The sequence below is a fragment of the Lethenteron reissneri genome, chromosome 67 (genome assembly GCF_015708825.2).
Source record: "Lethenteron reissneri isolate LAM-NWPU_2019-01 chromosome 67, ASM1570882v1, whole genome shotgun sequence".
NCBI lineage: Eukaryota > Metazoa > Chordata > Hyperoartia > Petromyzontiformes > Petromyzontidae > Lethenteron > Lethenteron reissneri.
This window is the reverse complement of record NC_083845.1, coordinates 176174-201587: the sequence shown is the minus strand read 5'-3', so window position 1 is coordinate 201587 and position 25414 is coordinate 176174. Positions and strand designations below refer to the sequence as shown.

At 52.5% G+C, this 25414-nt stretch overlaps 1 protein-coding gene across 1 annotated transcript; it reads right to left on the bottom strand.

The window, feature by feature from the left end:
• Positions 1–4428: 4428 nt before the first annotated feature.
• On the bottom strand, positions 4429–25293 carry LOC133360082 (anoctamin-4-like). Its single transcript, XM_061578672.1, has 17 exons — positions 25252–25293; positions 23592–23687; positions 22792–22862; positions 21378–21431; positions 20514–20582; positions 18680–18772; positions 17960–18027; positions 17388–17446; positions 16221–16300; positions 15668–15802; positions 15070–15166; positions 13099–13159; positions 11878–11960; positions 10083–10262; positions 7249–7416; positions 6711–6747; positions 4429–4565 (listed from the first exon to the last, which is right to left on the bottom strand). Exons 1-17 carry the CDS (start codon positions 25273–25275, stop codon positions 4429–4431), a joined length of 1512 nt encoding a protein of 503 aa, XP_061434656.1. The 5' UTR covers positions 25276–25293.
• Positions 25294–25414: the final 121 nt, after the last annotated feature.

Genomic DNA, 25414 nt, shown 5'->3' with positions numbered 1-25414 from the left:
CATCATCATCAACAGCATCATCATCATCGCCACTAGCATCATCATCAACAGCATCATCATCATCGCCAGTAGCATCATCATCAGCAGTAGCAGCAGCATCGCCAGTATCATCATCAGCATCATCATCATCGCCAGTATCATCATCAGCATCATCATTCATCGCCAGTAGCATCATCATCGAAGGCAGCAGCAGCTGATGATAGCGCTGATGTTGCTGGTGCTGAAGTTAATGATACTACCGCTGGTACTATTGATGGTTCTACTGATGGTACTACTGCTGGTACTACCGCTGGTACTACCGATGGTACTGCTGATGGTGCTACTGCTGGTACTACCGCTGGTACTACCGATGGTACTACTGCTGATGGTGCTACTGCTGGTACTACTGCTGGTGCTACTGATGGTACTACTGCTGATGGTACTACTGCTGTTACTACTGCTGGTACTACTGATGGTACTACTGCTGATGGTGCTACTGCTGGTACTACTGCTGATGGTGCTACTGCTGGTACTACTGATGGTACTACTGCTGGTACTACTGATGGTACTATTGCTGGTACTGATGGTACTACTGATGGTGCTACTGCTGGTACTACTGCTGATGGGCTACTGCTGGTACTACTGCTGGTACTCACCCATCTCGAGGTACTCGTAAGCGAGGAAGTACTCTGGAGGCTCCTCCAGGCGGAGGTCGTCTTCCCAGCCCCCCACGGGGGCGCCCCCTCGGCCCCCCCCTGGGCCCCCCCCCTCAAACCACCAAACTTGCGGCAGCAGAAGCTGGGGCGACATCAGCAGCATCATCAGCAGAATCATCAACAGCATCATCAGCATAATCAACATCAACAACAGCATCATCAGCAGCAGCATCATCAACAGCATCATCATCAGCAGCATCATCATCAGCAGCAGCATCATCATCAACAGCATCATCAACAGCATCATCATTAACAGCATCATCAGCAGCATCATCATCATCAGCAGCAGCATCATCATCATCATCAACAGCATCATCAGCAGCATCATAATCAACAGCATCATCAGCAGCATCATCATCATCAAAAGCATCAGCAGCATCATCATCAACAGCATCATAATCAGCAGCATCATCATCAACAGCATCATCATCATCAACAACAGCAGCATCATCAGCTGCATCATCATCAACAGCATCATCATCAACAGCATCATCATCAGCAGCAGCATCAGTATCATGGTTGTAGTCGTGATGGTTATGATGCTGGTGGTGGTTGTTGTCGTCATGGTTGTTAAGATTATAGATGATGGTGGTTGTTGTTGTTATGGTGGTTATAGTTGTTGTGGTGGTAGTGGTCGTTGTGACTTTAGCGATGATGATGATGGTTGTTGTGGTGGTTGTTGCGGTGGTTGTTGTTGTTGTGGTGGTGTTGTAGTGGTTGTGATGCTAACGGGCGGCCGAACTCCAAGGCGTTGTTGAAGAGCTGCTTCAGGAGGAGGACGATGGCCATCTGGACACACAGGTCGATGAGGCATCCACTGGGGTGGCACTGCGTACACACACACAGACACACACACACACAGACACACACACACAGACACACACAGACACATACACACACAGACACACACAGACACACATACAGACACACACACACACAGACACACAGACACACACACACACAGACACACAAACACAAACACACACACACACAGACACACACAGACACACACACACAGACACAGACACACAGACACACACACAGACACACACACACAGACACACACACCACAGACACAGACACATACACACACAGACACACACAGACACACAGACACACATACGACACACACACACAGACACACAGACACAGACACACAGACACAGACACACACACACAGACACACAAACACAACACACACACACACAGACACACACAACACACAGACACACACACAGACACACACAGACAACACACACAGACACACACACAACACAGACACACACACAGACACACACAGACACACAACACACACACACAGACACACACACACAGACACCACACACAGACCACACAGACACACACACACACACAGACACACACACAGACACACACAGACACACACACACAGACACAGACCACAGACACACAGACACACACAGACACAGACACACACACACAGACACAGACACACAGACACAGACACACACACACAGACACACACACACAGACACACAACACACACAGACACACACACAGACACACACAGACACACCAGACACACACACACACACACACACAGCACCCACACAGACACACACACACACACAGACACACACAGACACACACACACACACACACACACAGACACACACAGACACACACACACAGACACACACACACAGACACAGACACACACACACAGACACACACACAGACACACACACAGACACACACAGACACACACACAGACACACACAGACACACACAGACACACCAATAGAACCGCCACTGAGTGATGGTGACATCACCACGGCGCCTGTGCCAGGTCAGGTGCACGTTGAGACCACGTGAAGTGTCGGAGGCTCGCTGGCAGGAGGATCCAGGAAGGACTGAGGTGCCACGGGTCGGCTGACTGAGATGACCGGTAGATGCACCAGCTGTACCCCCCCTACTGTGCCATCTTGCTGCAATTTAGCCGCCCGGCGCGCCGCACGTTGTTGTGAGCGTCGCTCCTCTGCCCTCAGTTATTGCCTCACGGGCCTCCTGCACAGAGGCCGATCTTGACACCAGTCATCGGCCAGTCCACTCGGCTCCACATCCTCCATTACCGCATCAGTCCGTCTCTTCTCCAGTCCGTGTTGTGCATGTTCAGCCTCCCTCTATGTGGCCAAACAGAACCTGCTTGGGCATGCGGTGGCTGGGCATGCGGTGGCTGGGCATGCGGTGGCTGGGCATGCGGTGGCTGGGCATGCGGTGGCTCGGCATGCGGTGGCTGGGCATGCGGTGGCTGAGCATGCGGTGGCTGAGCATGCGGTGGCGGGGCATAGCGGTGGCTGGGCAATGCGGTGGCTGGGCATACGCGGTGGCTGGGCATGCGGTGGCTGGGCATGCGGTGGCTGGCATGCGGGTGGCTGGCATGCGGTGGCTGGGAATGCGGTGGCTGGGCATGCGGTGGCTGGGCATGCGGTGGCTGGGCATGCGGTGGCTGGGCATAGCGGTGGCTGGGCATAGCGGTGGCTGGGGCATGCGTGTGGCTGGTCATTAAGCGGTGGCTGGGGCATGTGGTGGCTGGGCATGTGGGTTACATGACCCAGCCAACGCAGCTTGCCTGCTGGAGGAGCTCACGGATGAAAAATGTGGTCCAGATTTTTCAAGGATTTGTGAGCTCCTCACACAATCCAGACTTATTAAACCCAAGATGGATCGAGGCAGGCCAGCCTCACAAACAATACACACGCACACACACAGATACACACACACAGAGACCCGTAGACCCACAAAGACTCACCGAGACCCACAGAGACTCAAAGACCACAGAGCCAAAGACACAGAGATACAGACTCATATAGATCCATAGGGACCCACAGAGATGAATAGAGACTAATAGACCTACAGAGACTCAGAGGCCGACATAGACCCCAAAGAGATCCCTAGAGACCACACAGAGACCCATAGAGACCCATAGATCCAAGGGAGATCCAGACACTCCATATAGAACCATAGAGACCCGTACGCATCGAGCCCACATGATAACATCAACTAATTTGGTGTTTTTACCAGACAAGCGACCTTGCCATCACAAATGATCGCTCTACCACGTGGCTGATATCTCATCTGAACATTTAACACCGCAGCCAAATACCTAAACGTGACGTTTGATTCTAAACGTGGAGAGCAAAATCCGGAGGAGCTCGAGACAATCCACGCAGACGCCACGACAGGGGAGAGAGACGCAGACGCCAAATAGACGGCGGCAGGCGCAGCCAGTCAGGCTCGGCGTCGAGTCCACGACCTCCTGCGTCCCAGGCGAGGGAGATGATATCTCCTAGCCACCCGCCCGCGTGCCCTACTAACAGCACTTGCCCTACAGTCTGGTTGGGCTACACGGGGGAGCTTTGTCTTCAGTGATGTGTGTACACACGCTCCCTCTTCTAGGCGGTACAACTGAAACCAGCGAGCGTAGTTGCCAGGTCTCCCTATGAACCTGCACGCAGCAGAGACCAGGATCAGCAGCTGCCCACAGTCCATAGCAGCAGCAGCAGCAGCTTCACGATGGCGTGCGTCTCTGTGTGTTGTCCACGATGGCCGCGTGCGTCTCTGTGTGTGTCAAGATGGCCGCGTGTGTCTCTGTGTGCTGTCCCAAATTGGCCGCGTGGTCTCTGTGTGTGTCACGAGTGGCCACGGTGTCCTCGTGTGTGTCAAGATGGCCGCGTGTGTCTCTGTGTGTGTGTCAGATGACGTGTGTCCTCTGCACCTGCCCAGGAAGAACGCCACGTAGAAGAGGGGAGCTGAAGTTGGTGAATAGAACTGGAAGATGAAGATGAAGATGCAGAATCGTCGCTCCCTCTTCTCTCCGCGACACGCTCCCTGTCGCAACACCACAGCAAAGGGTTCCCCCAGATAGCCTTCAATAGGATGTAGGGGCAAGGTGTTGTTAGCGAGCACACACATACTACATACGAAGACAAAGACCCCGATAGCCTGGAACAGACTGTTGGGTGCAAGGGCTGTGAGCGAGTAGTAGCCCCGATGAAGGCCGGCTTGGCACACGAGGGGGTAGGTGGCCAGCAAAGACACATAAACATGGTGGTGGTGAGGATTATGATGTGACTGCCATTCTTCTACTTCCGGTGGTGGGTGTACATCTAGGGCCCAATTCAAACCCACAGTGGCCTGGTCCTCAGTTAGCTTACGAAAGTTGGAAGCGATAATTTCATGGTTGCTTGTAGCTGGGGTTGGCATCGCCCCCCCCCCCTCTCCTCCTGTAAACCGAGAGGAAATGGGCGAGGTTTAGGACTGTGGGCTCATGCAGCTGCAATGGCTGCTCTGTGAGCCAGAGACCCTGGCTGACAGAGGAGGTGTTCCGGCTGGCTGAGAAAAAAGCGACAGGCCCACTCTCACCATATACAGCATCCCACATCAGAGATTGGAGGAGGCTTACCGCAGCCTTGCTCGGAGTTTCGGAGAGCCGTCTTGGGAGAAGGAAAATCGCTCAAACTGGAAAACATCATGGGGCAAAGTGGGGATGACCCTGCCGAGGCTGCGGTGCCCTCAAAAATTGCAGAAGTTGTCACCCCCTGTGAGGGCTGGCTGAAGTGCCATCTGTTGAGGAAGTAAAACAGGTGATCCAAAGTCTGAGACCAGGAAAAGTGCCAGGCAGAGATGATCTCCAAAGCGAAATAGTGAGGAAGGTGCCATTTGTGTAGGGAATTCCCACAGGACCTGCATCTCTGCTTTATTGACCTGGGCAAGGCCTATGATACCATCAATAGGCCTGGGCTCGAGTTGTTCATCATGCCTTTGGAGTCACCGACTCTCTACTCAAAATCATGAAAGGCCTTCATGGTGGTGGGCAGGCCTGGGTAAAGCGATGTGGCCAGCAGTCGGAGCCATTCCCCGTTCACCTTGGGGTGTGACAGGGATATCCGCTGCTCCCACATTATTTTACATCTTTTTTTACTATTTAGTTTGTGAAGCTTCTATTGGCTGTACTGGAGGAAACTCCATCTGGTACAGATACAATGCGAGGTTGATCGGTGCCCGGGGTGCGGTCAAGGGATGGCTCCCTATTGGCCAACCAGTTACGTATGCCGATGATCTGGTGATTGCTGCTCGCTCAGAGGAGGAGTTGGAGGTGCTGCTGCTGAACCTGGAGTGAGACACTAAGAAATGGGGCCTTCCCTCAGCCCATCCAAAACTAAGCACCTGCCTGGGTATTTTGTGCCTAAAAAGTTCTACCCCCTCAACTCCCCATTGGTGATGGGGCAGTTGTGGGGGGAGTGGAGAGTTTCCTAACCTGGGCAGTGTGCTCATGGCCAGCTCCGGTTGACAGCAGAAGTCTCACATCCACATCAGTCGAGTGGAATTATATTTGTGCTGGCTGCGTACGCTGTATGGAAGCGACTGGTCTGTCGCTCCTCTCGCTCCACACGAAGCTTCAGGTCTTCTCGGTCACAGTCATTCCCTCCCTTCTCTATGCTTGCACCCCCAATGGAACATCTTCGCCAGTTAGAAACAATTTAGGCTGGCCTGCCTACGATCCATCCTGGGTTTAACCAGGCTGCATTGTGTGAGGAGCTCACAAATCCCATCAGTGAGCTCCGCCGGCAGGCAAGGCTGCGTTGGCTGGGTCATGTAGTCCACATGCCCAGTCACCACATGCCTAAACAGCTTTTGTTCAGCAGGATAGAGGGGGCTAAAGGGGCGCCGCGTGGGCTAGAAAAGAGATGGAGTGATGGTGGTATAAGAGGATGTGGAGCTGAGTGGACTTTGCCGATGACTGGTATCAGCAGTTTCAAGATCGGCCTCTGTGGAGGCGGCTCGTGAAGGACGCTACTGGCAGTTGGAGGCATTCGTGACCTCCTGCCAGTGGGCGTTCGACACTTCACATGGCCTCAACGTGCACATAGCCTGGCAAAAGTATCGTGGTGATGTCACCGCCACTTAGTGGCGAATGGCAGTTGTTGTTGATTATGATGGTGGTGGTGGTGATGTCTGGATCAGGAATCTCACCGATGTTTGCCAATTTTGAGGCCACAATGCCGCACACCTGCAACAACAACATCAACAACATTACCACCAACCTCACCACCACTGCCAACATCCTCACCACCATCACTACCATCACCCCCATCACTCCCATCATCACCATCACTCCCATAACCCCTATCACCATCACCAACACCATCACCACCCCTATCACCATCACCACCATCACTGCCACCACCATCACCGCTGCCACCATCACCGCCATCATCACCATCACCGCCACCATCACCATCACCGCGACTTTCACTGCCACCACCACCATCACCATCACCGCCACCATCACCGCCATCATCACCATCACCCGCCACCGTCACTATTACCACCACCATCACCACCACCATCACCACCACCACCATCACCACCACCATCAGCATCACCGCCACCGTCACCATCACCGCCATCATCACCATCACCGCCACCGTCACCATTACCACCACCATCACCACCACCATCACCACCACCACCATAACCACCACCATCAGCACATGAGCGCGACCATCACCTTGTTCATGCACTGGATGAGCAGGAAGTGGAGGATGGCTCCGCTCCCCACCACCACGAGGCCGGCGTTGTTGCGGAAGAATCCGGGCTCCACTCTCCGTGAGAGCACGTCCCGCATGAGGACGCGGTAGGCCACGATAGCGTACGCAGCAACGATCTCGACGCAGATCTACACCACCACCACCACCACAACCACACAGATCCACAACCACCACCACCACAACCACACAGATCAACACCACCACCACCACAACCACACATATCTACACCACCACCACCACCACACAGATCAACACCACCACCACACATATCTACACACCACCACCACCACACAGATCAACACACCACCACACAGATCTACACCACCACCACCACCACCACAGATCTACACCACCACCACAACCACAACCACACAGATCAACACCACCACCACACAGATCTACACCACCACCACCACCACCACCACAACCCACAGATCTACACCACCACCACAACCACACAGATCAACACAACCACCACCACACAGATCTACACCACCACCACACAGATCCACACCACCACCACACAGATCTACACCACCACCACCACCACACATCTACACCACCACCACAACCACACAGATCAAGACCACCACCACCACAACCACACAGAATAAACACCACCACCACAACCACACAGATCTACACCACCACCACAACAAATCTACACCACAACCACACACAGATCTACACACAACCACACAGATCTACACCACACCACACAGATCTACACCACCACCACACAGATCTACACCACCACCACACAGATCTACAACCACCCACCACCACCACACAAATCTACACCACAACCACACAGATCTACACCACAACCACACAGATCTACACCACCACCACACAAATCTACACCACCACCACACGATCTACACCACCACCACCATCACCACAACCACACAGCTCTACACCACCACCACCACACAGATCTACACCACCACCACCACGCAGATCTACACCACCACAACCACACAGATCTACACCCACCACCACACAGATCTACACCACCACAACCACACAGATCTACACCACCACCACCACCACACAGATCTACACCACCACCACACAGATCCACACCACCACCACACAGATCTACACCACCACCACACAGATCTACACCACCACAACCACACGATCGACACCACCACCACCACACAGATCTACACCACCACCACCAACAGATCTACACCACCACCACCACCACCCACAGATCTACACCACCACCACACAGATCTACACCACCACCACCACCACACAGATCTACACCACCACCACACAGATCCACACCACCACCACCACCACACAGATCTACACCACCACCACCACAGATCTACACCACCACCACCACCACACAGATCTACACCACCACCACACAGATCTACACCACCATCACCACACAGATCTACACCACCACCACCACACAGATCTACACCACCACACAGATCTACACCACCACCACCACACAGATCTACCACCACCACCACCACCACACAGATCTACACCACCACCACCACACAGATCTACACCACCACCACCACACAGATCTACACCACCACCACCACACAGATCTACACCACCACCACCACACAGAACACCACCACCACCACACAGATCTACACCACCACCACACAGATCTACACCACCACCACACATATCAACACCACCACCACACAGATCAACACCACCACCACACAGATCTACACCACCACCACCACCACACAGATCTACACCACCACCACCACACAGATCAACACCACCACCACCACACATATCTACACCACCACCACCACGCAGATCTACACCACCACACAGATCTACACCACCACCACCACACAGATCTACACCACCACCACCACCACCACCACCACACAAATCTACACCACCACCACACAGATCTACACCACCACCACCACACAGATCAACATCACCACCACCACACAGATCTACACCACCACCACCACGCAGATCTACACCACCACACAGATCTACACCACCACCACCACACAGATCTACACCACCACCACCACACAAATCTACACCACCACCACACAGATCTACACCACCACCACCACGCAGATCTACACCACCACACAGATCTACACCACCACCACCACACAGATCTACACCACCACCACACAGATCTACACCACCACCACCACCACACAGATCAACACCACCACACAGATCTACACCACCACCACAACCACACAGATCTACACCACCACCACACAGATCTACACCACCACCACAACCACACAGATCTACACCACCACCACCACACAGATCTACACCATCACCACCACTATCACCACAGATCTACAACAACTACAACCATAACCACCACACAGATATATATAGCAACCACAACCACCACAGATCTGCACTGCAACCACGACCACAACAACCACCTTCACACAGATCTACAGCACACAGATCTAGCTCACAACCACCACAACCACCACACAGATGTGCACACCACCACCACACGTGCGTGCGTGTGTGTTCGAGTGTGTGTACATGCGTATGTGCGTACACGTGCGTACGTGTGTACGCGTGTGTGTACATGCGTATGTGTGTACACGTGCGTACGTGTGTGTACGCGTGTGTGTACATGCGTATGTGTGTACACGTGCGTACGTGTGTGTACGCGTGTGTGTACATGCGTATGTGTGTACACGTGCGTACGTGTGTGTACGCGTGTGGGTACATGCATATGTGTTTACACGTGCGTGCGTATGTGTGCGCACGTGCACGTGTACTCGCGTGTGCGCGTGCGTGCACCGACCATGAGGAAGCAGACGATGGAGATGATGCCCAGCGAGACGACCTTGCGGCACGTGAGTCCCGAGGGCGACGAGGAGGAGGAGGGGGGCTGGTGATGCTGGAAGGCGGTGCCACTGTGGCGGGGCGAGCGTGGCCGGCCCGGCACGTAGCGGCGCGTCACCGTACGCAGCACCAACTCGTCCTGGCACCCAACAGCAGCAGCGGCAACATCATCAGCAGCAGCAACATCATCATCAGCAGAGCCACCACATCCTTACTCACCAAATGCCACCTCCACCACCTCCAGCGTCATCACCACGTCCAACATCAACATCACCACCTCCAATCACCATCACCACCTCCACCACAACTACCATCACCACCTCAAACTCAACCTCCACCACCATCACCACCACCTCCATCACCACCATCCCCACAACCACCACTTCAACCACTACCACCTCAACCACCACCATCTCCATCATCACCACAACCACCTCTAGTAACCACCAGTCACCACCATCAGCAACAACCGACATTCGCCACTAAGTGGTGGTGACATCACAATGGGACTTGTGCCAGGCTATGTTCACGTTGAGAACACCCGCTGGCAGGAGGTCACAGGACAGACCCAGCAGGTGCCACGGGTCGACTGACCGAGATGAGTGGCCAATGCACCACCTGTGCCTCCTACTTTGACAACTGATGTGTTTTAGCCACCCGACGCTCCACTCATTGTTGTGAGCGTCGCTCCAACTGCCCAGTAGCAGCAGCGTCCTTCACGAGCCTCCTCCATAGAGGCCGATCTTGACACCGCTGATACCAGTTATTGGAAAGTCCACTCAGCTGCATATCATCTCATGCCACATCATTCCATCTGTTCTCCAGCCCATGTCACGCCCATTTAGCCCCCTCTATCTGGCCAAACAAAATCTGTTTGGGCATGCGGTTAGTTGGGATGTAGGCTACATAACCCAGCCAACGCAGCCTTGCCTGCCGGAGGAGCTCACCGATGGGACTGTGTTAAGATCTTTCAAGGATTTGTGAGCTTCTCACACAATCCAGCCTGGTTGAACCCAGGATGGATCATATGTAGGCCAGCCTGAATGTTTCTAATCGGCGAAGATGTTCCATTAGGAGTGTCCACGTTTTGCAAGCGTAGAGAAGGGAGGGAATGACTGTGGCCATGAACCCGAAGCTTCGTGTGGAGCAACGGACCAGGTAGCTTCCACACAGCCTTACATATTCAATGAAAAGATTATGCCGCTCAACCGATTTGGAGTGAGACCTCTGCTGTCAAACCAGGAGATGGTCATATGCACACTGCCCAAGTATGGAAACCTCTCCACTCTCTTCACAACTGCCCGTCCAATGGGAAGTTGAGGGCATGGAGTATTTGATGATACATAATACCCAGGCAGGTGCTTAGTTGTGGAGGGACTGATGGCAAGGCCCCACGTCTTAGTAGCACCCTCCAGGTTCAGCAGCAGGGCCTCCAACTCCTCCTCTGAGTGAGCAGCAATCACCAGATTATCAGCATAGGGAGCCATCCCTCGACTGCACCCGAGCATCGATCATCCTCGCATTGTATCTGTACCAGATAGAAATTCCTCCAGTACTGCCATAGAAAGCATATTAAACTACCTGTTTGAAAAATGTCCTTTAAAAATATGAGGGAATTGCATCAGAAGCCCTCACTCTACCGTATTAAAAATGAGCAACCCTCAACCACCTCCTCCACCAACTCCGCCATATCCACACCTCCACCACCACCTCCACCACCTCCACCACCTCCACCACCTCCACCACCTACTCACCTCCTCCTCCCCCATGTCCAGGAGGTCCCACCTGCAGGTGAGCACTGCCCGGTAGCGCTTCCACATCTCCAGAAACACTGTGGCTATGAGCCGCACACAGACACACACACAGGCACACACAGATACACACACAGACACACGGACACACACACGGACACACACACAGACACACACACGGACACCACACACGGACACACACAGAGACACACAGACACACACAGACACACACGGACACACACACGGACACATACACAGAGACACACAGATACAGACACACACAGACACACACACAGACACACACAGACACACACACACAGCTCCAGGCGTCGTTCGTCCACTAGGGGGCGTTGGGGCGCCGCCCCACCAAGCAGCTGGAGGTGAGAAATTATTTCTCATATAACATTCTATAAATTGCTTTGTTGTGTTTACAAATGTTCAAATATAATGATTCTTTCAACGTGAATTGCCTAATGAAGACAACCCTTTCAAGTTGATCACATTAGAAACCACTGCAATACCACGGCCTGATTAGTGCCTGGGGGTGGTCTCGGGGCGGCTGTGAAGGCGTCCCAGTGAGAGATTTCCCGTCACTCGTTGCGACCAGCTTCGCGTTCAGGGCGGTGAAGAAGGTGCCCATGGCGGTAATGAGACGACGTCACAACGCGAGGGTGCAACTGCACACGTAGCAGGTCACGGCCTACACGCTCTAGGCTTTTGACAGAGTGTGGTGTGGAACTGAGGGTCATGGGGACAGCATTTGATTGATCTGTTGTTCTGTTTCGTGTTTTGTATAAATACCTACCGTTGATAGATAAGACAATTAGACCACTTTCAAGGGGGGGGGGGGCAATAACATGACGAGGTTTTTCTTAATTAGAACACCATCTTTTCAGAGGTCACTCACAACAGCCCCACCCAGTGGCAATGTCGCGAGACGCCACTGCAGAACCCCCCCAGGTAGCCAACGCCGGCTGCAGGGGCAATAGCTGCCGCTATAGAGCAGCAGCAGCAGTACCTACGAGGAGTGGGGGGCGGTGTCACTGGAAACCCGACACCCCCCCCCCCCCGCCGTGTCGCCTTGACAGACTGTCCGGGCGAGTGCTGCGAGCGAGTAGCAGTTCCTGTGAAGGCGACTGCTGCTGGCGATGCTGCTGATGATGCTACCGCTACTGTTTCTGCTACTGCTGCTGATGATGATGTTGCTGATGACGATGTATTTACCCCAAACGGCCATGAAGACAGCGAAGAACACAGTGGCGCTGTTGTCGAACAGATGGGCGACCTGTAGGGAGTACAGATAGATACACCTTACATTGACCAGATGAGTCTATAGACTCATCATTTCCCCATAGACTCAACACTGCACCATTGACTCAACACTGTTCCATAGACTCAACACTGCACCATAGACTCAACACTGCCCATAGGCTCACCACTGCCCCATAGACTCAACACTGCACCATAGATTCAACACTGCCCATAGACTCAACACTGCACCATAGACTCAACACTGCCCATAGACTCAACACTGCCCATAGACTCAACACTGCACCATAGACTCAACACTGCACCATAGACTCGACACTGCCCATAGACTCAACACTGCACCATAGACTCAACACTGCACCATAGACTCACCACTGCACCGTAGACTCAACACTGCCCATAGACTCAACACTGCCCATAGACTCAACACTGCCCCATAGACTCAACACTGCACCATAGACTCAACACTGCACCATAGACTCACCACTGCACCGTAGACTCAACACTGCCCATAGACTCAACACTGCACCGTAGACTCACCACTGCACCGTAGACTCAACACTGCCCATAGACTCAACACTGCCCCATAGACTCAACACTGCACCATAGACTCAATACTGCCCCATAGGCTCAACACTAGCCCATAGACTCAACACTGCCCATAGACTCAACACTGCACCGTAGACTCAACACTGCACCGTAGACTCAACACTGCACCCATAGACTCACCACTGCACCATAGACTCAACACTGTTCCATAGACTCAACACTGCACCATAGACTCAACACTGCCCATAGGCTCACCACTGCCCCATAGACTCAACACTGCACCATAGATTCAACACTGCCCATAGACTCAACACTGCACCATAGACTCAACACTGCCCATAGACTCAACACTGCCCATAGACTCAACACTGCACCATAGACTCAACACTGCACCATAGACTCGACACTGCCCATAGACTCAACACTGCACCATAGACTCAACACTGCACCATAGTAGACTCACCACTGCACCGTAGACTCAACACTGCCCATAGACTCAACACTGCCCATAGACTCAACACTGCCCCATAGACTCAACACTGCACCATAGACTCAACACTGCACCATAGACTCACCACTGCACCGTAGACTCAACACTGCCATAGACTCAACACTGCACCGTAGACTCACCACTGCACCGTAGACTCAACACTGCCCATAGACTCAACACTGCCTCCATAGACTCAACACTGCACCATAGACTCAATACTGCCCCATAGGCTCAACACTACCCCATAGACTCAACACTGCCCATAGACTCAACACTGCACCGTAGACTCAACACTGCACCGTAGACTCAACACTGCACCATAGACTCACCACTGCACCATAGACTCAACACTGCACCATAGACTCAACACTGCCCCATAGACTCAACACTGCCCCATAGACTCAAGACTGCACCATAGACTCAACACTGCACCATAGACTCACCACTGCACCATAGACTCACCACTGCACCATAGACTCAACACTGCCCCATAGACTCAACACTGCCCCATAGACTCAGCACTGCCCATATACTCAACACTGCACCGTAGACTCAACACTGCACCATAGACTCACCACTGCACCATAGACTCACCACTGCACCATAGACTCAACACTGCACCATAGACTCAACACTGCCCCATAGACTCAACACTGCCCCATAGACTCAAGACTGCACCATAGACTCAACACTGCACCATAGACTCACCACTGCACCATAGACTCACCACTGCACCATAGACTCAACACTGCCCCATAGACTCAACACTGCCCCATAGACTCAGCACTGCCCATAGACTCAACACTGCACCGTAGACTCACCACTGCTACCCATAGACCTAGTGGCCATTTGTGAACCCCAGGCGAGCGGGTCGTGACGAGCCTGACCTTGGCGAAGGTGCACGTGTCCGACAGGTTCCAGAAGTGGCAGCCCTCGTCACACAGGGGACACATGACAATGTCCGTCGCTTCGCACACCTCCTTGCTACAAAGACAGAGGCAAAGGTCCCCCGTGTAGGGGCAAGTGCATGTTGTTAGTAGCGAGTAGCAGCAGCAGCAGCATCTGTGAAGGCCACCGGCAGTGTGGCACACGAGGGGGTGGCTGGGTAGCCAGTAGCGCGCCCGCCTGCCCAGCCGCCTCCGTCTCCCCAGTGCTGGCGATGTTCACTACACACCGCACCGGGTACTCATTTGAGGCTGAGTCGACCTAGGGGAGGCCCAGGACCAGTTCAGATCATCGTCACCGGTGTTGGTGTCCGTGCGCGGGAATCGAACTCGGGGTGGCAGGTTCATGGCACAGTGCAGCGACAACCGCAGCGCCACCACTCCCCACACACACGGAGACAACAGACAAAGCTCCCCCAGGTAGCCCGGGCCTATACGAGTGGTGGACGATAACCTCGGTTGACTATACCGGTGGTGGACTATACATCTACACATGTGGTGGACTATATGAACGGTGGATGATATGAGTGGTGGATTCTACCTGACCATGTTGGAGTTGAAGGTGGCCACTCCGTAGAGGAACACCCCGAGTCCCACCAGGGTGGACACCAGCAGGATGTGGGTGTACCAGCCCAGCCACGCAAAGTACATGCACACCTGCTCTCCATAGTACGCCCTGCGCACACACACACACACAGACACACACACACAGCACACACACACAGCCACGCACACACACACAGCCACGCAAAGTACATGCACACCTGCTCTCCATCGTACGCCCTGCGCACACACACACACACACAGACACACACACACACAGCCACGCACACACACACAGCCACGCAAAGTACATGCACACCTGCTCTCCATAGTACGCCCTGCGTGCACACACAGACACGTGGACACACACAGACACGTGGACACACACACACAGACACGTGTACATACGTGTGCGTACACACGCACACACGTGAACACGCACACACACACACGATGATAATGATGATGATTTAATTTGTTGCTACTGATGATGCTGCTATTGATAGAGATGCAGCTGCTGCTGATGATGCTGCTGCTGCTGATGTGTTCACCTGACGAGGTTGAGGGGCTGCAGTTTGAACAGGGCACGGATGTGTCCCCAACGCTTCATCAGATTATCCCGGATTCGCTTCTGTCAACAAAAACAAACGACAGCAGCGAACAGCTCAACATAATGACATGAACATCGACCCGCGGCCCACAATGGCCACGTCGCCCAGGCGGGGTAGAGAGTGGGTAACTCGGGTGGCTGGGAGATGTTATCTGCCTCGCCCCGTACGCGGGAGGTCGTGGGTTCGATCCCGACCCACCACCCAAGCCAAGCGCCCGTCCGCCCGAAGCCCTTGAAGGTGCCGGGGCGAATTGACCGACGCTGGGCACCGACCAGTTGCAGGCAGCACCACCCACTGTTGTTACGGTAGAGGAGCAAGGCCTGACCTGACACTTGACTACACGACTATACACTACACTATATACTACACTACACTATACACTACACTACTATACACTACACACTACACTACACTATTATACACTACACTATTATACACTACACTATATACTACACTACACTATACACTACACGACTATACACTACACACTACACTACACTATACACTACACTATACACTACACTACTATACACCACACTACTATACACCACACTATACACCACACTACTATACACTACACTATACACTACACTATTATACACGACACTACTATACACCACACTATACACCACACTACTAGAGTGTAGTACATTATGCACTATACTATGCACTACACTACTATACACCACACTACTAGAGTGTAGTACACTATACACTACTCTATACACTACAGAACTATACACTACGCAACTATTTGGTACACTATTATACACTACATAATACACGACACTATACACTACACTACTATACACCACACTACTAGAGTGTAGTACACTATACACTACACTATACACCAGAGGTGGGACAAAGTCATTGTTATGCAAGTCCAAGTCGAGTCTGAAGTCATCAAATTCATGACTCGAGTCTGACTCGAGTCCAAGTCACATGACTCGAGTCCACACCTCTGCTATACACTACACTACTATACACCACACTACTAGAGTGTAGTACACTATACACTACAGTACACTACACTACAGTATACACTACACTATAAACGACACTCGTATTCTACGTAGGAGCCGCGTCTGTGCTGTAGCTGCTGACCTCGTGCAGAGGGAAGTGCGTCTTCACGTGCTGCTCAAGGTGCTCCAGCCACTGGAACTCTGGCGGAACCAGAGCAGCAACAACAACCACAACAACCACAGCAACCACATCAACAACAACCACAACAACCACAACAACCACAGCAACCACATCAACCACAACAACCACAACAACCACAGCAACCACATCAACAACAACCACAACAACCACAACAACCACAGCAACCACACCAACCACAACCACAACAACCACATCAACAACAACCACAACAACCACATCAACATCAACCACAGCAACCACAACAACCACAACAACATCAACCACATCAACAACAACCACAACAACCACAACAACCACAACAACCACATCAACAACAACCACATCAACAACCACAACAACCACAACAACCACATCAACAACAACAACCACATCAACAACAACCACATCAACCACAACAACCACAACAACAACCACATCAACAACCACAACCACAACAACCACAACAACCACAACTACCACCGGTCTGCGTGAGACTCTCCGCCCCAAGTCCCGGCGCCGTGAGTCCCACTCACGTCTCTCCGTGTTCTGCATCATGAAGTTCACAATCTTCCCGTTCATGGCTCCTCGCTTCGATGAATCTCTGCAACACATCACAATCAACATCACAATCAACATCACAATCAAGATCATAAGCATCATCATCAGCAGCAGCATCATCAGCAGCATCATCAGCAGCATCATCATCATCATCAGCAGCATCATCATCATCATCATCAGCAGCATCATCATCAGCATCATCATCATCATCATCAGTAGCATCATCATCAGCAGCATCATCATCAGCAGCATCATCAGCATCATCATCAGCAGCAGCAGCACCATCAGCAGCAGCAGCATGAGCAGCATTATCACCAATATGGACTCAACTGTCCTGCCGAGTTTGGCTGAAACTGAACCATGGAATCCAGAGTCACCGTGCCCCGTCACGCCGCACACATAGAGACACGGGGCTCATTCAGGGACCCGTCGGGGGATGTGGCTGATTGTGGCCGGGGTTGAGCCACCCAAAGGCACGCAGAGTTTGACTGAAATGGGACCGCCGTGTCCACAACTACCACGTCCCCCCGCTACACACGGACACAACTCGTTCAATAACGCGTTGGTCAATCTGGCTGATGTTCTCTGGGGTGCGTCTCCCATAGGGACTCAACTTCCCTGTAGAGTTTGGCTTGTCCAGAGGTATCGTGCCCGCCCCTCATTAGACACGGGTGCGTGAGTGTGTGTGACACTACCTGTCAGAAAGCATCCCAGCCTCTGGATTGATGTTGGGGTTGGTTTTGCAGCATTTGAGGTAAGAGGTAGTGCAGGTATCTTCAAACTCCTCACTGCTCTCACAGACAGAGAGAGAGACATGGACATCCAAAGAGATGTACATGGAGGAGAGCCATAGATATACATACAGATGCCCAGGTTCACAGAGACCCACACTCACCGCACAGAGACCCACAGACTCACCACACAGAGACCCACAGACTCACCGCACAGAGACCCACAGACTCACCGCACAGAGACCCACAGACTCACCGCACAGAGACCCACAGACTCACCACACAGAGACCCACAGACTCACCACACAGAGACCCACAGACTCACCACAACAGAGACCCACAGACTCACCACACAGAGACCCACAGACTCACACACAGAGACCCACAGACTCACTCACACAGAGACCCACAGACTCACCACACAGAGACCCACAGACTCACCACACAGAGACCCACAGACTCACCACACAGAGACCCACACTCACCACACAGAGACCCACAGACTCACCACACAGAGACCCACAGACTCACCACACAGAGACCCACAAACTCACCACACAGAGACCCACAGACTCACCACACAGAGACCCACAGACTCACCACACAGAGACCCACAGACTCACCACACAGAGACCCACAGACTCACCACACAGAGACCCATAGACTCACCACACAGAGACCCACAGACTCACCACACAGAGACCCACAGACTCACCACACAGAGACCCACAGACTCACCACACAGAGACCCACAGACTCACCACACAGAGACCCACAGACTCACCACACAGAGACCCACAGACTCACCACACAGAGACCCACAGACTCACCACACAGAGACCCACAGACTCACCACACAGAGACCCACAGACTCACCACACAGAGACCTACAGACTCACCACACAGAGGACCCTACAGACTCACCACACAGAGACCCACAGACTCACCACACAGAGACCCACAGACTCACCACACAGAGATCCCACAGACTCACCACACAGAGATCCACAGACTCACCACACAGAGACCCACAGACTCACACACAGAGACCCACAGACTCAAGACCACAAGCAAGAGACCCACAGACTCATCACACAGAGACCCACAGACTCACCACAGACCACACAGAGACCCACAGACTCACCACACAGAGACCCACAGACTCACCCACAGACTCACCACACAGAGACCCACAGACTCACCACAGACTCACCACAGACTCACCACACAGAGACCCACAGACTCACCACACAGAGACCCACAGACTCACCACAGACTCACCACACAGAGACCCACAGACTCACCACACAGAGACCCCACACTCACACACAGAGACCACAGACTCCACACAGAGACCCACAGACTCACCACACAGAGACCCACAGACTCACCACACAGAGACCCACAGACTCACCACACAGAGACCCACAGACTCACCACAGACTCACCACACAGAGACCCACACTCACCACACAGAGACCCACAGACTGACCACACAGAGACACTAGGAACCTCGCGACCTAAATTCGATTCGTGCTCACGGCCACCAACACCAGTGACGATTATCTGAACCGGTTCTGGGCCTCCCCTAGGTCGCCCCAGCCTAAAACGAGTACCCGGTGCGGTGTGCAGTAAACATCGTCACTAGGGAGACAAAGGCGGCCGGGTGGGCGAGGGTGGTGCAGGCCACCCATCCCCTCTGTGCTGCTGCTCGAGACTCAGAGCACTTGCCCCTACAGCCCTGTTGGAGGCTACCGGGGGGACCTTTGCCTGTGTGTGAGGGCCGGCCGCTGTTTACCACTCGCTGCTGCCTCCCGCCTCCTCCTCCAGCAGCTCGGAGGAGAATTCGCGAATGTAGCGCCGCCTCCTGCTCACCACGAGGGGAGGGGTGGGTGGTGAGAGGGGGGTGAGTGGGTGAGTGGGTTGGTGAGTGAGGAAGGTGAGTGGGGGAGGTGAGGTGAGTGGGTGCGTGGGTGGGTGAGTGAGTGGGTGGGTGCGTGGGTGGGTGAGTGAGTGGATGGGTGAGTAGATGGGTGGGTGACGTGAGTGGATGGGTGAGTGAGTGGATGGGTGGGTGAGTGAGTGAATGGGTGAGTGACTGGGTGGGTGGGTGAGTGAGTGAGTGGATGGGTGGGTGCGTGAGTGGATGGGTGAGTGAGTGAATGGGGGGTGAGTGAGGGATGAGGTGAGTGGGTGGGTGAGTGGGTGGGTGAGTGGGTGAGTGAGTGGATGGGGGGTGAGTGAGTGGGTGAGTGAGTGAGTGGGTGAGTGGGTGGGTGAGTGGGTGGATGGGTGGGTGAGTGAGTGGATGGGTGAGTGACTGGATGGGTGAGTGAGTGGATGGGGGGTGAGTGAGTGAGTGGGTGAGTGAGTGAGTGGATGAGTGGGTGAGTGAGGATGGGGGGTGAGTGAGTGGGTGAGTGAGTGAGTGGGTGGGTGAGTGGGTGAGTGGGTGGGTGAGTGGGTGGATGGGGGTTGAGTGAGTGAGTGGATGGGTGGGTGAGTGGGTGGGTGGGTGAATGGATGGGGGGTGAGTGAGTGGATGGGTGGGTGAGTGGGTGGGGGTGAGTAGGTGGATGGGTGGGTGAGTGGGTGGGTGGGTGAGTGGGTGGGTGAGTAGGTGGATGGGTGGTGCTGATGATTCCGATGTTGATGTCCTCACCCCAAAGCTGCTGATCCATTTACGATTTTCAGGTCTTTTTTTGAAAATATCTCACTGCAACAACCACACACAACCACACAACCACTCAACAACCACACAACAACCACACAACAACCACACAACAACCACACAACCACTCAACAACCACACAACAACCACACAACACCACACAACAACCACACAACAACCACACAACCACTCAACAACCACACAACAACCACAACAACCACACAACAACCACTCAACAACCACACAACAACCACAACAACCACTCAACACCACACAACAACCACACAACAACCACACAACAACCACACAACAACCACACAACAACCACACAACCACTCAACAACCACACAACAACCACACACAACCACACAACAACCACTCAACAACCACTCAACAACCACACAACAACCACTCAACAACCACACAACAACCACAACAACAACACAACAACCACTCAACAACCACACAACAACCACACAACAACCACTCAACAACCACACAACAACCACACAACAACCACACAACCACTCAACAACCACACAACAACCACACAACAACCACTCAACAACCACTCAACAACCACACAACAACCACTCAACAACCACACAACAACCACTCAACAACCACACAACAACCACACAACAACCACACAACAACCACTCAACAACCACACAACAACCACACAACACCACACAACCACTCAACAACCACACAACAACCACACAACAACCACTCAACAACCACTCAACAACCACACAACAACCACACAACAACCACTCAACAACCACTCAACAACCACACAACAACCACTCAACAACCACTCAACAACCACACAACAACACTCAACAACCACTCAACAACCACACAACAACCAACAACAACCACACAACAACCACACAACAACCACTCAACAACCACACAACAACCACTCAACAACCACACAACAACCACACAACAACCACACAACAACCACTCAACAACCACACAACAACCACACAACAACCACTCAACAACCACACAAAACCACTCAACAACCACTCAACAACCACTGAACAATAACAGGTCCCTGCGGGGTGGGCTGATAGGAACGAATAACCAAAGAATATAAACATAATGTATTATGACTTGTTTAGCCAGGAAAGCCCACTGAGTCTAAAGGTTTTTGTAGGGTCCTGCCAAGTGTTTGCAGTAGGGGGCGATGTTGCTACACATAATCGGACATCGGACGGATGGACGGACCGATAATAATCTATTGTAGGCTGGTTCACTTCGTTCCTACCAGTATAATGTGATTCTGTTGTGGTGGTTGTTGTGGTGCTTCTTGTTGCAGTTGTCGGTGGGTGGTGTTGGGTCGTTGTTGTAATTGTGTGGTGGTGGTCGTGGTTGTTGTTGTTGTTGTGTTTACCTCTCTGGGATTTTTGTCATCTGTTCGTAAACATCGAGAAATGGCGCCTTGACCACAATGCACGGCATGTCCTGGACCACAACCATGGCAACAATAACCATAGCACCAATAACCTTAGCAACAACATCAACCATAGCATCAACAACCATAGCAACAACAAACCATAGGAATAAAAACCATAGCAACAACATCAACCATAGCAACAACAACCACAGCATAACATCAACAACATCACAACAAAACCAATAGCAACAACATCAACCATAGCACAACAACCACAGCAGAACATCAACAACATCAACAACAACCATAGCAACAACAACATCAACAACAACGCCGCCGTGTGCCACAGTTCCTGCCTTCATAGGCGCTGCTGCCGCTACAGACAGAACTTGCCCCTCTACAGCCCTGCTAGAGGCTACACGGGGAGCTTTGTCTTTAGCTTTGTAGTGGGGGGCAGTGGTGGGGGGCAGTGGTGGGGGGGGCAGTGGTGGGGGTAGTAGTGGGGGGCAGTGGTGGGGGGGGCAGTGGTGGTGGGGGGCGGTGGTGGTGGTGGTGGTGGGGCACTGTGGTGGTGGTGGTGGTGGTAGTAGTGGTAGTAGTGGTGGTGGTGGTGTTGGTGGTAGTGGTGGTAGTAGTGGTGGTGGTGGTGGTTGTGGTGGTGGTGGGGGGGCTGCACCTGGTCTCTGTGTTGGGTGGTGGTGGTGGATAGTGGTGGTGTGGTGGTTGTGGGTAGTGGTGGTGGTGTTAGTAGTAGTGGTGGTGTTAGTAGTGGTGGTGTTGGTGTTGGGGGGCTGCACCTGGTCTCTGTGTTGGTGTGAGCTCAGTGTGAGCTCGGCGTGCGTCGCCCCCTGGGGCAGGTCGCGTCGGCCGCACAGCACCACAGCATAGCCCCCCTGCTCACAAACAACAACAACAACATCATCATCATCAACATCAACAACAGCATCACCATCAACAACAACATCACCATCAACACACAGCACCACAGCATAGCCCCCCTGCTCACAAACAACAACAACAACATCAACAACAACAATATCACCATCACCATCAACAAAACATCATCATCAACACACAGCACCACGGCGTAGCCCCCTGCTCACAGGCAACAACAACAAGAACAACAACATCAACAACAACATCAACATAAACAATATCAACAACAACATGAACAACATCATCATCACCATCAACACACAGCACCACGTCGTAGCCCCCCTGCTCACAGGCAACCACAACAACATCATCACACAACAACATCAACAACAACAACATCATCATCATCAACAACATCAACATCACCATCAACACACAGCACCACGGCGTAGCCCCCCTGCTCACAGGCAACCACAACAACATCACAACAACAACAACATCACCATCAACAACAACATCAACATCATTATCAACATCAACAACATCATCAGCATCAACATCATCAACATCAACAACATCACCACCATCAACACACAGCACCACAGCGTAGCCCCCCTGCTCACAGGCCACGACAAACACACAAACATCAACAACATCAACATCAACACCATCATCAACATCAACAACACCATTGGAACCTCATTTGCCAGTAAAAAATATGATCATTGTTTTTTTACCCTTTTATCTGGCAACAAAACTGACACCTTTTTTTACGAGGAGTCATGTTTGCATTGACCACAATACCTGCGGTCGGAATGCAAACAAAAAACACAACTCTGATAATGTATGCACTGTCACTTGAAGTTGATTAGTCCACACCCGAGACAGCTATTCTTAGAGCCCAGTCTCACATGGTGTTGGACCAGATGATGCCAAAAGGCGCACAACTCAATGACAATGCACCATCAGAGTATGCATATGACCGCAGGTATTGTGGTCAATGCAAACATGACTCCTTCTAAAAAAGGTGTCAGTTTTTTGCCAGATAAACGGGTAAAAAAACTATTATCAACATCACCACATCATCAACAACATCACCCAACAACAACATCACCATCAACATCATCACCATCAACAACATCACCATCAACAACATCACCATCAACAACATCACCATCAACAACATCATCACCATCAACATCACACCATCAACATCATCACCATCAACAACATCACCATCAACAACATCACCATCAACAACATCATCAACAACATCATCACCATCAACATCATCACCATCAACAACATCAACATCACCCTCAACAACATATTGGTGGTGGTGGTGATGGTGGTGGTTGTGGTGATGATGGTGATGGTGGTGATGATGATGGTGGTGGTGGTGATGATGGTGGTGGTGGTGGCGATGTGGTGGGGTGGTGGTGGTGGTGGTGATGATGGTGGTGGTGATGATGGTGGTGGTGGTGATGATGGTGGTGATGGTGGTGATGGTGATGATGGTGGTGGTGGTGGTGATGATGGTGGTGATGGTGGTGATGGTGGTGATGGTGATGTTTATCTCACCTCCAGGTCCTCCTCGTCTGACATCGCGTCTTCGTCTGAAACAACATCACCACCATCATCATCATCACCACCATCATCACCCCCAACACTCCACACAGACACTGCACACACACACTACACACACACTACCACACCACACACCCCCCTCCACACACACACCACA